The sequence below is a fragment of the Solanum stenotomum genome, chromosome 10 (assembly GCF_019186545.1).
Source record: "Solanum stenotomum isolate F172 chromosome 10, ASM1918654v1, whole genome shotgun sequence".
In the NCBI taxonomy this organism is placed as follows: domain Eukaryota; kingdom Viridiplantae; phylum Streptophyta; class Magnoliopsida; order Solanales; family Solanaceae; genus Solanum; species Solanum stenotomum.
This window is the reverse complement of record NC_064291.1, coordinates 51429764-51443365: the sequence shown is the minus strand read 5'-3', so window position 1 is coordinate 51443365 and position 13602 is coordinate 51429764. Positions and strand designations below refer to the sequence as shown.

Here is a 13602-nt window from a genome sequence, read left to right as displayed (position 1 = left end):
GAAATGACAATCATCAGAAATGTACAACTAACTACGGCACATATTAGTATGCAAGAAAATATGGATATGTTGATCCGAAAGCAACCTTCCAGGTAAGAAGACACAACCACCCCTCAAAATCAGACTGTGTCCAAGGCCGATAAACATCTGAATCATTTATTTCCTCTGCTTCAAATATCTTTGCAACTTGCATCAACCGATGATACCGAGCAGGAGAAAAATGGAATCCTAAAGAAGGAAGAAGCACTGCAAGTCTCATCGAAGGAAAGGCAGGATTCTCTAGTCGGATCTGGAAAATTTTGAATATGAAAAGCATTGTACACAAAGTAGAAGCTGTGAAAACATACTAAGGTATATTATGTGAATGTAACAGCATGTTCAGAAGAAATGTGCAATCACCTGTTGCAGCTTTAGAACCACAGCACACTTGTCAATAACAGGCAAAAAAGTAACAAAAGTGGATCTAGAAGGACCAACTCCATTTGTTGGAGTTTGACTCCAATAATAATCACCATCAACCAGGAAAGCAGAAACATCGCTCAAGACCATATCAAACTGAACATACATATTCATCTCTTCAGGTGAAACAATTTCAGAATCATCCTGCACACATTGCATAAACACAGCACATTAGCCAACTTCGGGATATCTAGTCCTATAGTATAGACGATCCTAAGATATACCTTTGTAGAAATCACCAAATTTCCCAAGTCAAGAAGCAGCTTAGTTGAGTGAGTGCTATCTGGACAGAAATCTGTAGGAATTGTAATTTTTGGAGCTGCAATTTTCAAATCTAAGAAAAACCTGGCAGAAAGCAGATATCAATATTAATCTTCAGTGGATATCATTATTAATCTTCAGGAAGAGTGTAAGCAATGCAGGAATGGAGTGGTTGACTGGGTTGTTTAATGTCATTTTTAGGACGTCTAGCATGCCTGAAGAATGGAGGTGGAGTACAATGATCCCGTTGTACAAGAACAAAAGGGATATTAATAATTGTAGCAACTACAGGGGTATCAAGTTGCTAAGCCACACTAAGAAAGTTTGGGAGAGGGTGGTGGAGATTAGGGTGAGGATGGGTGAATATATTACCGAGAACCAATATGAACTTATGCCAGGGGTTCAACCACAGAAGTCATTCATCTCGTAAGGAGATTGGTGGAGCAGTATAGGGAGAAGAAGCGCGAAGTCCCAAGAGGGATTCTTTGGAGATGTTAAGAGGCTAAAAGGGGTACTGGTAACTTACATTAGGGATAATGAGGACATGTACGATGAAGCCAAAACATGGGCGAGGATAGTAGGAGGGGACTCGAAGCACTTCTAATCGTGATAGGGTTGCACCAGGGATCGGCTTTTAGCATGTTCTTTTTTGCCTTGGTGATAGATGAAGATGAATTACTGTGGCATATGCTATTTGCGAATGACATAGTATTGATGGACGAGATGCGCGACGAAGTTAACGATCAGCTGGAGGTTTGAAGACAGACCCGAGATTCTAAAGAGTTCAGTTTGAGCAAGACTAAGACAGAGTATTTAGAGTGCAAGTTCAATAACGTAACTCACGAGGCGGATGTCGAAGTGAGGATGGGTACACAGGTTATCTCTGGAAGAGGTAGTTTCAAGTATCTTGGGTATGTAATCTAGGATAATGGTGAGATCAATAAGGCTGTTACACATCGTATTGGAGTGGTGGATGAAATGGAAGTTTGCATCCAGTGTTTTGTGTGATAAGAATGTGTCACCAAGACTTAAAGGTAGGTTCTATGAATTGTGGTTAAACCAACTATGTTGTATGAGGCGTAGAGTTGACTGGTCAATAGATCGCACGTCCAAAATATGAAAGCAAAATATGAAAGTAGCAAAAATGAAACTTTTGCAATTGATGTGTGGGCATACTAGGAGAAATGGGTTATGAGTGAGGATTTTTTAGATAAGGTGGGAGTGGCCCCTACGGTGGACAAGATAAGGAAGGCGAGACTAAGATTGTTAAACATGTAAAAAGAAGATGCTCATATACCCCAGTAACCCCAATAAAAAGGTGTGAGAGGTTGGATATGATGAGCTTAAAGGAAGGTAGAGGTAGATCAAAGAAGTATTGGGGAAAGGTAATTAGACAGGATATGGCACACCTACAGCTTACCGAGGATATGACCCTAGATAAGAGGATATAGAGGTCGAGGATTAAGGTAGAAAGTTAGTAGATAGTTGAGTGTTGTCTAGTTTTTCCTATCAGTATTATTATTATTATTATTCTCCTATCTTATTATTTGATTTTTTAATTACCCGTTGTTTTTTACATTTTGCTTAGGCTATCATAGTATTTGTTATTTCTACTGTTCTTTTCTCCATTATTTTCAACATGACTTCTTCACTGTTGTATTTCTTTCTCATATTATTTTTATATGCGGTTACTTGGGCTAGGGTCCTTTGGAAACAACCACTCTACCTTCGCAAAGCAACAAAAAGTAGGGGTAAGGTTGTGTACACACTATCCTCCTCGACCCACTTGTGGGACTACACCGGGTATGTTGTTGTTGTCATAGTGGATGGTGTAAAAGAATACAACATGTCAATGTCTACTGGTACTAGATTTATTTGGGCCATTCAAGGGTTGACAATGTTACAACATTAAACTGCAAAAGATAGATAAACCTGACAGAGTTATAGCCAGACATGCCTAGAATCCTAGGTCACTGAACCTCAACACTAGATCCCTGTTCACCACACCATCCCTCCCCAAAACCACCTACACTTTCATCAGGCACATTTATAGGGAGAATTTTTTTTCCTTTTCTTTGTGAGGTTGTCTACTTAATGGTATACTCCTTGTATACGGTTTTCATGCCCTTCACTAATGAAATGTTATTACTTTATCAAAAAAAAAAAACATGTAACAATTTTTCTCTCTTTTTTTGACAAAGGTAACAAGTAACAATATTTCTTTTTTAACTTCTCAAATCACTGTGAGGACAAGTAAACTCAACAATATCAAGATACAAGCTGAACAAATAGAAGAAGTATCCAACCTGGATTGATCCTTCAGAGCTCTGTTTACTTGTTCTTGTGCAGTTCGTTTGACTTCATCAATTGTCATCTGACAATAAGGCAATTACATCATCTACCAATACATTTCAAATGATAAATTGGGAATACATATATAAGCCAATATTCTCTTATATGTGTTCAATAATTCAACATTTTCAAGACATTAATATCCATACTACTAGGTTATGGTGAGAAACAACCTATCAAACACGTAGTAACTGCACAAGTTGATAAAAAAGGTGATACATGAAACGTCTTAAAAGTAATAGTCTCCCTATCCCAAAATGTTTACCTTTCCTTTTTTGGGTTGTTTCTAACTATTTCCAATGGAAGTTTCAATTCTATTTCGATACCACAATGATTCAAAGGCCTCTCTTTTACCTTTCTCAATACGAAATTATTCTCAGCTTTTTACTGATATTGATTGAATCAAACCAACTTGTGCGCACCTCAATATCTTCCACCAGCACAGGTCATATCGATATCTCTACCTACTACCAAGATTTAGGCAAATGTGAAGGATTGTCTAGGTTCTTTCCTTTGCAGGATATGAAACTTGGTCTCCCATAGTTTTTCTCCAGCTTCAACCGTTAAGCCGCACCAATAGATGCTAATATTCATCCTATTCTACTAATATAATTATAACATGTTATCGAGATGGCATGCTTTCCTATCCCTAGAGGGGTAGAGAGGAAGATAGAAAAATTAAGAAGGGATTTTCTGTGGAATAGTTGTGAAGAGAAAAAGAACAAATATAAGCTCTGGTCCGAAAGGTAATTTAAAAAAAAAAAAAAGACTTTCTATGGAATGGTTGTGAAGAGAAGAAGAAGAAAAATAGGCTCTGGTCAGGTAATTTTCAAAAGAAAAAGAAGAAAAACAAATCTTTTGCAATGGGATTCTCTAATTTGTAGCAAGAAGAACCATGGTGGCCTTGAATCAAAAGACCGAGTATTCATAACAATAGTTTGTAACATAAGTGGCTATGGAGGTTCATGACATAGGACAGATCTTTGGGGAGAAGATTCATCACACAAAAATATGGTTTAATGAACAGGTGGACAACTGAAGAAGTGAAAAGTACATATGGATGTAGTCTTTGGAAGACCATTAGAAATATGTGGCCCAAGTTCTGGACCAATATTATAATCAAAGTGGGCGATGGTGTTAAAGCTTCCTCGGGATAATTGATGGATTGATCAGAATAATTTGAAAAACTTTTTTCCAGATCTCTATATTTGAGTCTTCAAAAGCAGGCAACTGTAGGGCAAACCTGGATGGAGAATGGATGGGAGCTGAATTTCAGAAGGGCTTTAACTGATTGGGAAGTGGATAGAGCCATTATATTGCTTCAGTGTTCGAATTCATTCAAAGGCATTATTGATGTAGCGGACAAACCAGTGTGGAGCCATTCCAGCAAAGGATCCTTCTTAGTTAAATCAGTCTACTGGAAGATGAACACGAGAAATTGTGTGACAATGGAATGGCCCTGAAATTCATCGGGAAGATTAAAATTCCTACCAGAATAGCGTGTTTTGTGCTGTTGGAAGTTAGAAGGCTTGTTTAACTCAGGAGTGACTACAAAGAAGAAGTCTTCAAATCTGCTCAACATATCTGTTGTGTGGACAGGAACCTGAAAACAATGAGCATTTTTTCCTGCATTGTGAGACAGCTGAAAATCTGTGGCATATGTTCTTTGGTATGCTGGGGTGAACTGGGGAATGCCAAAAACAACCCTGGAACTTTTAAAGAACTGGAAGAGTATTGGAAGAAGAGGCGCAGAGAATCCCAAGCATGTATTTGGGTGGACAGTATGGAAAGAAAGAAACCTCATACATTTTGAGAACAAAAGCAACCACATCTACAAAATTAAGATGAATTGCCTCAATCTTTTTTTATTTTTGGTGTAAGCAGGATCTAAAGAGGGAGATAGCAGTTTTAGTAGATTTCTTTGACAATTTATAAGTTAGCATTTGTACATAGGATCCCCTATAATCCTATTTTGTGAATGTAACCTTTTCCCGTAGAACTTACTTGATGGTGCTGAGCCATTTTGGATATAAATACAATTACCCTTTTCCAAAGAAAGTTATCGAGAGATTTAAGATATTCAACAATTGATATTTTTGATCTCTCTCAAGAACGCTCATGTGCAGAAGATAAAGGTAACAAAGATGAGGATGCTTAAATGGATGTCGGCATACTAGGAGAGATAAGATTAGGGACGAAGCTATACATGACAAATCATGATGTCATGTAGAGTCACTTTGAGAAAGTACATAATAAAATGTCTGGAGGACGTCTTATGTTCGATCACAGATAGGAAATGAAACGAGAATCAAGTCCTCGACACAAAAGTGGTGTCAAATTCCATTGGGTGATGTACTCCCGGTAGTCTACACTATATCATACTGAAGTATAAAAAAACAGTTCCAAGTATAAGTTACTAGGTGTTTGCATACTACATTTCTAAATAAATTATCTCTAAAAGTCATTCATATAGTTCTATTACTGATTTCACTTTGATATCTACTGTCTATTGTGTAGTGATGCATCTCCAAAAATAGCATCCACGGGTGATCAGTGACCTGTCTTAATGCCTCGGTATTGGTACCTACACTAAAGAATCAACTAAGAGTGGAGAAAGTGCCCAGCCTGGGGTTCACCTTTGGGCTAAAATCAAACCTCAAATGAGCATCAACAATATGGTCCGGTGCGTGTCGAGTCCTCCAAAAGTTGCACAATTTTGGAGGATCTGACACAGGCGTAGAAGCATTTTAGAGGGTCCATGCAAATGGTTATGACATTGTTACAGATTCATTAGTTGTCCAAATATATAGGACTACGACAGAAGCAATTGGTCTCCCTGATTGGTCTCAGCCTCTCAGGTCATGATTGAAGGAATGACTATCCCACAAAACAATGGTACCTGCAGGATAGTTCCTTAATACCAAGGATGAAACTCCATGAGAAGACAGATTGTCTCAAAGCTAGGCTAGTAATCAATAGATATACTTAAGTTTCTGGTTTTTGTGATACTTTTCCTCTGTGTCTTGTATTTGTTCGCCTCCTTAATCTCCATAACAACCATGTTTCACTGGCCTCTTTTCAAACTTGATGACAAAGTCTACATAGAGCAAACATGGATTTGTTACTTCTGGGAGATGTTGATGACGAAGCTTACATATTCCATTAGGATTTGTTACTCCTGGGATATGTCAACTACATCGATCTTTATGGTCTCAAGTTATCACCATGGGCATTGTCTGACCATTTAGTACGATAGTCCAAAAATATGGCATGTCTGAAGAGAAGCTGATCATTCAATGCTTCATAGACATTGTCTGAAACACGCATCTTTTTGGTTGCCTATGTTGAGGATATACCATATAACAGGTGATCTACATGAAGGCATTGCTCAGGTGTTAAGACTGTAAATATAGAAAAAAACTTCATACTGAACAGACAATTCTCAATACTTGTAATCGTGTAATTAGAAAACTTAAGGGATACACTTGTCGTCTTCCTTTTTTTAATTTGTAGACACCATTGAGTCCAAAATGACTTGAAGAACTAATCAAGCAAATCACTCTCAAAAAGATTTATCAGCAACCAAGATCCAACTGCACATTAGCAAGAATCATAATCAAGACTTGCCATATGATTTGGGTTGGTAGTAATGGAATGCTTTCATTATCTAAAATAAAGAACAACTCCCAGCAAAAGACAGTCCCCTCACCCATGTTCACCCAAAATTAGACCATGTATAAAATTCCCCGTCCAAGTCGGTTGAATTCAACAGCAAATAATGTTAAGAAACAAGTGATCGACCGTCCCAACCACCAGCCAAAGGCAGCCAATAGCATCAAACAATGTCCTGAAGAGAGCTGTTCACACCCTTGCCAATTTTGCCACGTGTTTGCACAGTTATACCTGGATCAAGCCATCTACCACTCGTGCAATCCACTGGTGCTTTCTGTGTGCATTGCAATGTCCATCCTCCACACCCTGTGTGCATGCTAATGGTCTGCCACACTCACATCATTTACCCAACTACTTCAAGTATAGATGTCACCTTTTAGCACACACCGCCAAAGTTTTACCTCTGCTAAGCACATTACCAATCTGTGTATTCTCAGAAGCATGAGAACAGCAAGTTCCATGGAAATGAGTTGCGTGCAATCACATGACCCATTTGGTTACAACAATCATACTTTCAGTTTCAGGGGAAACTAGAACAAGAACCTTTTCAAGCTTCTCATTGGGATTACTTTCAAACATATACAACGCCCATAATGTCAATGTGCCACAGGGCACCTCCATTAAAATTGTTTTGATAAAAGAAGAAGAGCTAACAATAAAGAAGCAACTTCTTACTGGTTCACCCCCATTCATTGCCAAGAACAACAAAATCAAGCAAATGAAATGGAGCGCACTAGAAAAATCTTGTTCTCAGGTACTTGTTCATTCACTCCCCTAAGCAACAAATGAGCATGTAATGCTCGAGACAACTTCCCCTAAGAAGCAAATTTTCCTTTTTCTGGCAAGGGTTTAAGAAGCAAATGTTTTATGACCATGAAATATGCTGCGATCTAAACCACAATTCAATGACCAGTGAGCAGAACAGATGGAAAAGGAAAAGTAAAAATGTCAAAATTGGGATCTGGAACTAAGAAAATTATGAGAAGCTAAAGCTAACCTGTACTGCAGCAGCTGTTTCCAGAGCTATGGTCTGACTCACAGCAGCATTACTTTCAAAAAAGTTGATAATTTGGTCAATCGAATCCTTCAGATACTACGGAAAAAAAATTTGATCAGATGAAACGCTCAACTGTTGTAACTGGTGAAATAAAATAAAACCTTCAGCTTACTGTCACATAACACGGAGAAGCTTTAGCCGCCAAACTCCAGTCAATGTTGGAATCGAAAGGCTTGTAGCAAAATGCAGCAACCAAGGAATCATGGACAGTTGCACTCTGAGGAAAAAATGTATTACCATAAATGAAGCTGTCTAACTTAAACCCCCACCCCACCCTACCCAGCCCAAAAAAAAAGAGAGAGAATAGAAGATCTACTTCAACATTTCGCAAGCTTTCAGATATCAACTTTTCACTGTACGGAATCTTTAAAGAGAAAAGAACGAATTGTATATCCCCAATTCCCCAACCTCTCTATAACAGTTAAAGCTCGGGCTTAAACGAAGAAAGGCATAAATGGGGGTGGAGGGGGGATACAAATGTAGTCCAACACTAATAATTATAAGCATGAACGACAAATATAAAGAAGTTTTAAAAAATTACGACAAAGTGAAATGTCAATTTTTTGGTGTCGCCTTTTCAAGACTATGCTCATTGGCAAGGAAAGGTATGTCATAGAGCCTTGATGACAACACATAAACGCCCGCTAAGTGAAGCAAAACGCTCAACATGATTTGTGCCTCGCTTCAGAGCTTAAGCAGACTTAAAGCGCGCCTTTGACAACATTGCTCTAAATTGAATATGAAGATTCTTACCTCAGCAAGAAGGCCATTTGGAGACCATAACTGATATGATCCTAGTTTTACATCAAAAACCTTTGCTTCTGAATAAAGCTTTATATAACAATCAAGGTTATCACATGACAAATCAGCAAGGCAGCTGTTAGTATCACTAAGCTTTGAGGCATTGTGCTTCATGTGAACCTCCAAGGTGGTATGTGGCACATCTCTCCTGTCATGAGTAGCCAACAGTGGTTCTTCTTCACCTTCTTTATACCCAATTATATTATTTAACCTCTCCCAGTCGTCCTCAGTAAACTCTGCTTGCTCACTTTCATCGTCAACTGATTGGCTGGACCTGAGAAATTGGTCAACCACATAAGACTACAACTAAGAAAAAAGAAAGAAAAGCACTTCACAGTACAGAAACTAAGGGGTTACAGAGATCCAGTATTAACCAGCCAAAAGACCACCAAGATTTCTTTGACTTTTGTTTTTTTAGGTAAGAATCCGACTCTACTGACTTCTGCACAAATTTGTGTGCCAGCATCCTGTTGAAAAGTTAAAAATAAAGGTCAGCCTCTAATACAAAAATCCGTCTAAATTATAAATCATCGGCAGGACATCTTCTGCGCATAAACATCATTGTAGGTAGGGTTGTCATGGTTCTTCATGGCATTAACCATTATTTAACTAATTAAACACAAGTAAATCCTTCTGGAACACTCTTAAACCTAGGAACTGCTTTACAAAGCACTTGACATATCATGAAGGAATAAAATAACTCAATCAATAAGTTTCTGTTCAATCAAATGAACAAATCAAGCTAAAGATACATGAAAGAAAAATGATAGGGTATACTTTAGGAGAATGCACCTTAGACCTAAATCAACCATAAAGCTAGCTCAAGTAGTGAGGTTTGTTGAATATCGAAGGAACCTACATGTTCTACCTCCATGAGGTAGTGCTAAGGTCTGCGTACATTCTACCCTCCCCAGACCCCACTTAGGGGGAATTCACTGTATGTTGTTGTTGAAGGAACCAACACGTGGGATTCAAACTTCATCCCCCCCCCCCACCCTCTTTGCCTGGCTAAACATCTAGATCGTGAAGTAACATAAAATGGGTGGTCCAACATCATGAACGGGTCCAACTCTAATACCATCCGAAAAATATGAATATCCTATCCAAAGCTTGAATATACTACGAGTGTAGTAGTCTAAAACCTTCATAAACTTCCAAGTAAATACCCTCCCTCATGTGTAACTTAACTTTTTGAAGTCCACACATGAACATTAATCTGGTGCAAGAATGGGCTTACCAAAGGTTGGTTCTAGTACCATATTAAAAAAATGAATATTTAACCTAACACAACCCCAATAGCTAGCTAAAGCAGTTACTTGGTCTAAAATTATATATGGAAACTACAACCTTAACCAAAGTGGTATCTAACTGGCATGATCACAAAAGAGCAAGCTGAGGCATTATGACTGACATTTGAGAATTCTGATTAATTGATAAGCTCTATCTACAACATCCAATGGACCTTGGTTTCTGTGTGTCCTTTTTTCCCTCTCTTTCTTTTGACACCCTGAGAACTTATTCAGACTCATTCAGAGAGAGAGAGAGAGAGAGAGAATAACGGGGAAGGAGGTAGATAACTCAGATTTCACCTGAAAAATTGACTAAAGATATACGCTCACCAAAACTGTATCCAATGATGTAGTCAGGATTAATAGAAAGATACTTAATCCCACAATGTAGCACACTGACATATAGCCTTTGAATTGATGTAGTCCATTAGCCAAACTTCATGAAATAATATTTTTTAAAAACTTGCAGCACAAATTACCTCCATTGAAGAATGATTTCAGCATCAAGTGTGCGATCCAGTTCTTCTAAATCTTTATTATCATCTATTACCATCCGATCAGGCTCGGATTTCAGCAATGAAGCATACAAAGAGATATATTTCTTCCGCAACCTTGTATACCGCAGGACCTGCTCCCATGACAACTTCCCACTACAAACAACAATTGCATAATTAATTAAAGACTAAGAACCAAATCTTCTCCACATCCACTACTAGTGTATAAGTGTGGATAACCACACAGGTGATGGTCAACATGCCTGCATCACCTGTGTGGTTCCACAACTACATACATATATATTTATCTTTTTTTTCTTCCGTTTTAATTTGTTCGTCTTACTTTTTAATTTTTTTATATATTTAAAAATTGCGTAAAAAAAATACTATAAAACATGATAATTGATAACTTAAAATATTTTTTTAAAAAAAACATATAAAAAATTCGATTGATAATTAATCTATTTGTGTCACACAAAATGGGACAAAAGAAGTAACATGTATTATTTAATTTGAAAACTACGTAAAAAGTATTGTATATCTCAATAATTAACAACATTTGATCGACACTTGAAATTTTATTTGTGCTACATATATTGGGACAAGGGAAGTAACATTTATTACTTAAAAATTACGTAAAAAGTACTATAAATTACAATAATTAACAATTTAAAATATTTAAAAATCATATTAAAATTTAATTGACTCTCTAAATTTTATCTATGTCCCATAAAGCGAGACAAAAAAAATAACAGATATCGGGTCCGGCTAGCACGGGCACTTGTGTCTAGTGTGTATATATAAATCTACATGACTTATATAAGGAAAATAAGAGGGAATGACATCACATCTTCTAAAAGTTACCTTTTTTCCTAAAAGCCCTATAAATTTCGCTCAATAGAAACAAAATAGAGAAAATATGATAAATGTTTAGATTATGGGGACAAGTAGAAACATGTTGACTACTCTTTTGTCACCTTTGTTTAGGCCTATTAAATTGGTCTTTAGCCTTCTAACCAGAGTGTTGTGAGAATATCAAAATGTAAGAGATAATCCACAGTTTGGCGAGTCTATTAATTTTTGAAGAAACTAGTTAGATACCTGGCCTTCTTTATCTGAACAGATAAAGCTTGATAAGCATACTTCCACCAAGACCTTGGATCAGATTTCACTGAAACATGTGGACGAAGATGAGCGTAGTTCAACCGTTGATTGAAGGCAGCAAAGTTCTCCGCTAACTTTAATAAATCCCTATAGCCATTCTGCACAACATACAGAAGTAAGTAAAAAAGCCAATACAAGCTAGAATTAATTCCGCATTGGATAAGAAATAAAAAATAGAGAAAAAAAGTTAGCAAGACTAGCCTTCGACAAACAAAGAGTCACATCGTCCAGAGCCACGACTGCCTTTTGAAGAGGGTCCAAATTATCACGTGAAGGATTAGGGCGCTGTTTCAAGAACTTAGCGTTCCCAGTCACTGGTTGCAAAATGTAAGAATGCTCTTTGATGTGATCAGCAGGTTTACCATTAGCCGTTCCATATCTGAAAATCTGAGGAATTGAACTAGGTTTAGGAATAAGAACAGATCAGAAAGAGCAGGCACCAAATGACAGCTAGAACATTTAAAAGGTACCTTGACCCACTCCTGTGGTAGCAAATCTGTCCATGGTTTGTCAATATGCCATGGAGTGATATCAGAATCGAAATAAACAGCTAGCCGTTCAAGTTCTACAGACTTAACATATCAAAAAACAAATCAATAAAAAGCGTGAAAGAAGAAAACAGAAGTACAGTTTATCAAGAAAACACAGGAAGGAATTATCACAGCATATAAAAATTTAGACAAGACACTAAAGTTGCATTAAGTACATATGGACTTGACAGTTTCACATGTAAGTACACACTTGTGTTACTGGTGATTCTCAGTCTAAGATAGAAAACTATAACAGTTACATTGTACTTATTTTTCTCTCTTTTGGGACCTACAGCAGACTTGCGTATTTCCGAACTCCATGGAAATTATATGCAACTGGCACTACATAATATTTAGTTGATCACAGTAAGTTGGCAATAACAAGGGATTCCTTCTTACTCCAGTTCTAAAACTGATTCCTCTCCACTTTTGAAAGGAAAGCTCCTCAGTTCCCTCTGTTCATTGTAGACATGATTTCACAGAAGAGCTGCAATCAGAGGCAAGAGAGTACTAGAGATACTAAAACTGTTTCAGTGAAAACCACTAGTCTTGCACGTCTATCGTTGCTAACTAATCAGCTATAACCAGAACACAACGAGGGCGAAAAGTCGCGAGAAATGTGGGGAGGTTGAATAAGGGGTTTGCTTGATTATAAATGCATAACGGAAATGTAAGGTCATTGAGTGGGGGTGGTTAAGAACTTATGTCTTTTCATTATTAACTTAAAATGCGAAAGAGAAGAGACTGACCTTCTGTATGAAATCCAATGCATTTCCAGTTACAAAGGCTTCACTCCCACTATCATCTACGGTCATAGCTGATAGTTTCTCTAAGGTAATACCAGCTGCAAAAGGGTGGCCAGCATTGCTGCATGGTCAAAGCTAGTCAGTTTCATCACAAACTCAAAGAAATCAATAGTTGAACCTCCTTACCTCTCAAGATCTTCATATCTGATGTGGATATTTGAAATTGAAAGCTTTAAGTTCCCAATTATTGTGTTGATCAAAGACCCCAACCAGGACTTATTCTTGAGGAGAAAGGCAAAAAAGAAAATTGGTTAAAGTGATGATGATGGACAATATTCTATGAAACCACCATTCCCTGCTAGAAATATGATTTCCATTTGTTCCCCATTGGTGGTTATGTCATAAACAGAACCAAAGAGGATGCCTTAAAAATAGTAAAAAATTAAAAATAAACAACTAAAACAGAACATACCAAGCAGACTTGGGTCACTTTCATGGTAAAACTCAATCGAACTTAGCATTTATGAGTGCCACACACAACAAGAGTCAGGAATATCTTATAATTGATGTCAAATCTCAGTTCATTTAAAGATGTGGATACTATCACTAGAATCCTTGAATTATAATCATACCTTCTAAAGAAACTGCAGTTCAACTTCTTAATTACTTCTAGCTAAGCATGGATAATACTGAAACCAACTCACATTCTTAAGAATCTGTTCAAGTGCGTGACCATCTCATCCAGAAACTTATGTTGTTTGAGAGACCACACATTCA

The 13602-nt window shown here is 37.4% G+C and overlaps 2 protein-coding genes across 2 annotated transcripts in view; one reads left to right on the top strand and one right to left on the bottom strand.

Annotated features, from left to right (window-relative positions):
- Positions 1 to 13602, top strand: part of LOC125841392 (lon protease homolog 2, peroxisomal) — a 369735-nt gene that overhangs the window by 149221 nt on the left and 206912 nt on the right. The window lies entirely within an intron of this gene.
- Positions 1 to 13602, bottom strand: part of LOC125841418 (uncharacterized) — a 56182-nt gene that overhangs the window by 38186 nt on the left and 4394 nt on the right. Inside the window, exons 5-18 of the mRNA XM_049520540.1 lie at positions 13012 to 13106; positions 12829 to 12946; positions 12020 to 12121; positions 11751 to 11936; positions 11487 to 11647; positions 10371 to 10541; positions 8977 to 9069; positions 8555 to 8876; positions 7914 to 8018; positions 7742 to 7837; positions 3027 to 3094; positions 684 to 804; positions 400 to 603; positions 86 to 289 (exon numbers count right to left, since the gene is read on the bottom strand). Of these exons, the coding sequence (XP_049376497.1) occupies positions 86 to 289; positions 400 to 603; positions 684 to 804; positions 3027 to 3094; positions 7742 to 7837; positions 7914 to 8018; positions 8555 to 8876; positions 8977 to 9069; positions 10371 to 10541; positions 11487 to 11647; positions 11751 to 11936; positions 12020 to 12121; positions 12829 to 12946; positions 13012 to 13106 (2046 nt within the window). The remainder of the gene's footprint in view (positions 1 to 85; positions 290 to 399; positions 604 to 683; positions 805 to 3026; positions 3095 to 7741; positions 7838 to 7913; positions 8019 to 8554; positions 8877 to 8976; positions 9070 to 10370; positions 10542 to 11486; positions 11648 to 11750; positions 11937 to 12019; positions 12122 to 12828; positions 12947 to 13011; positions 13107 to 13602) is intronic.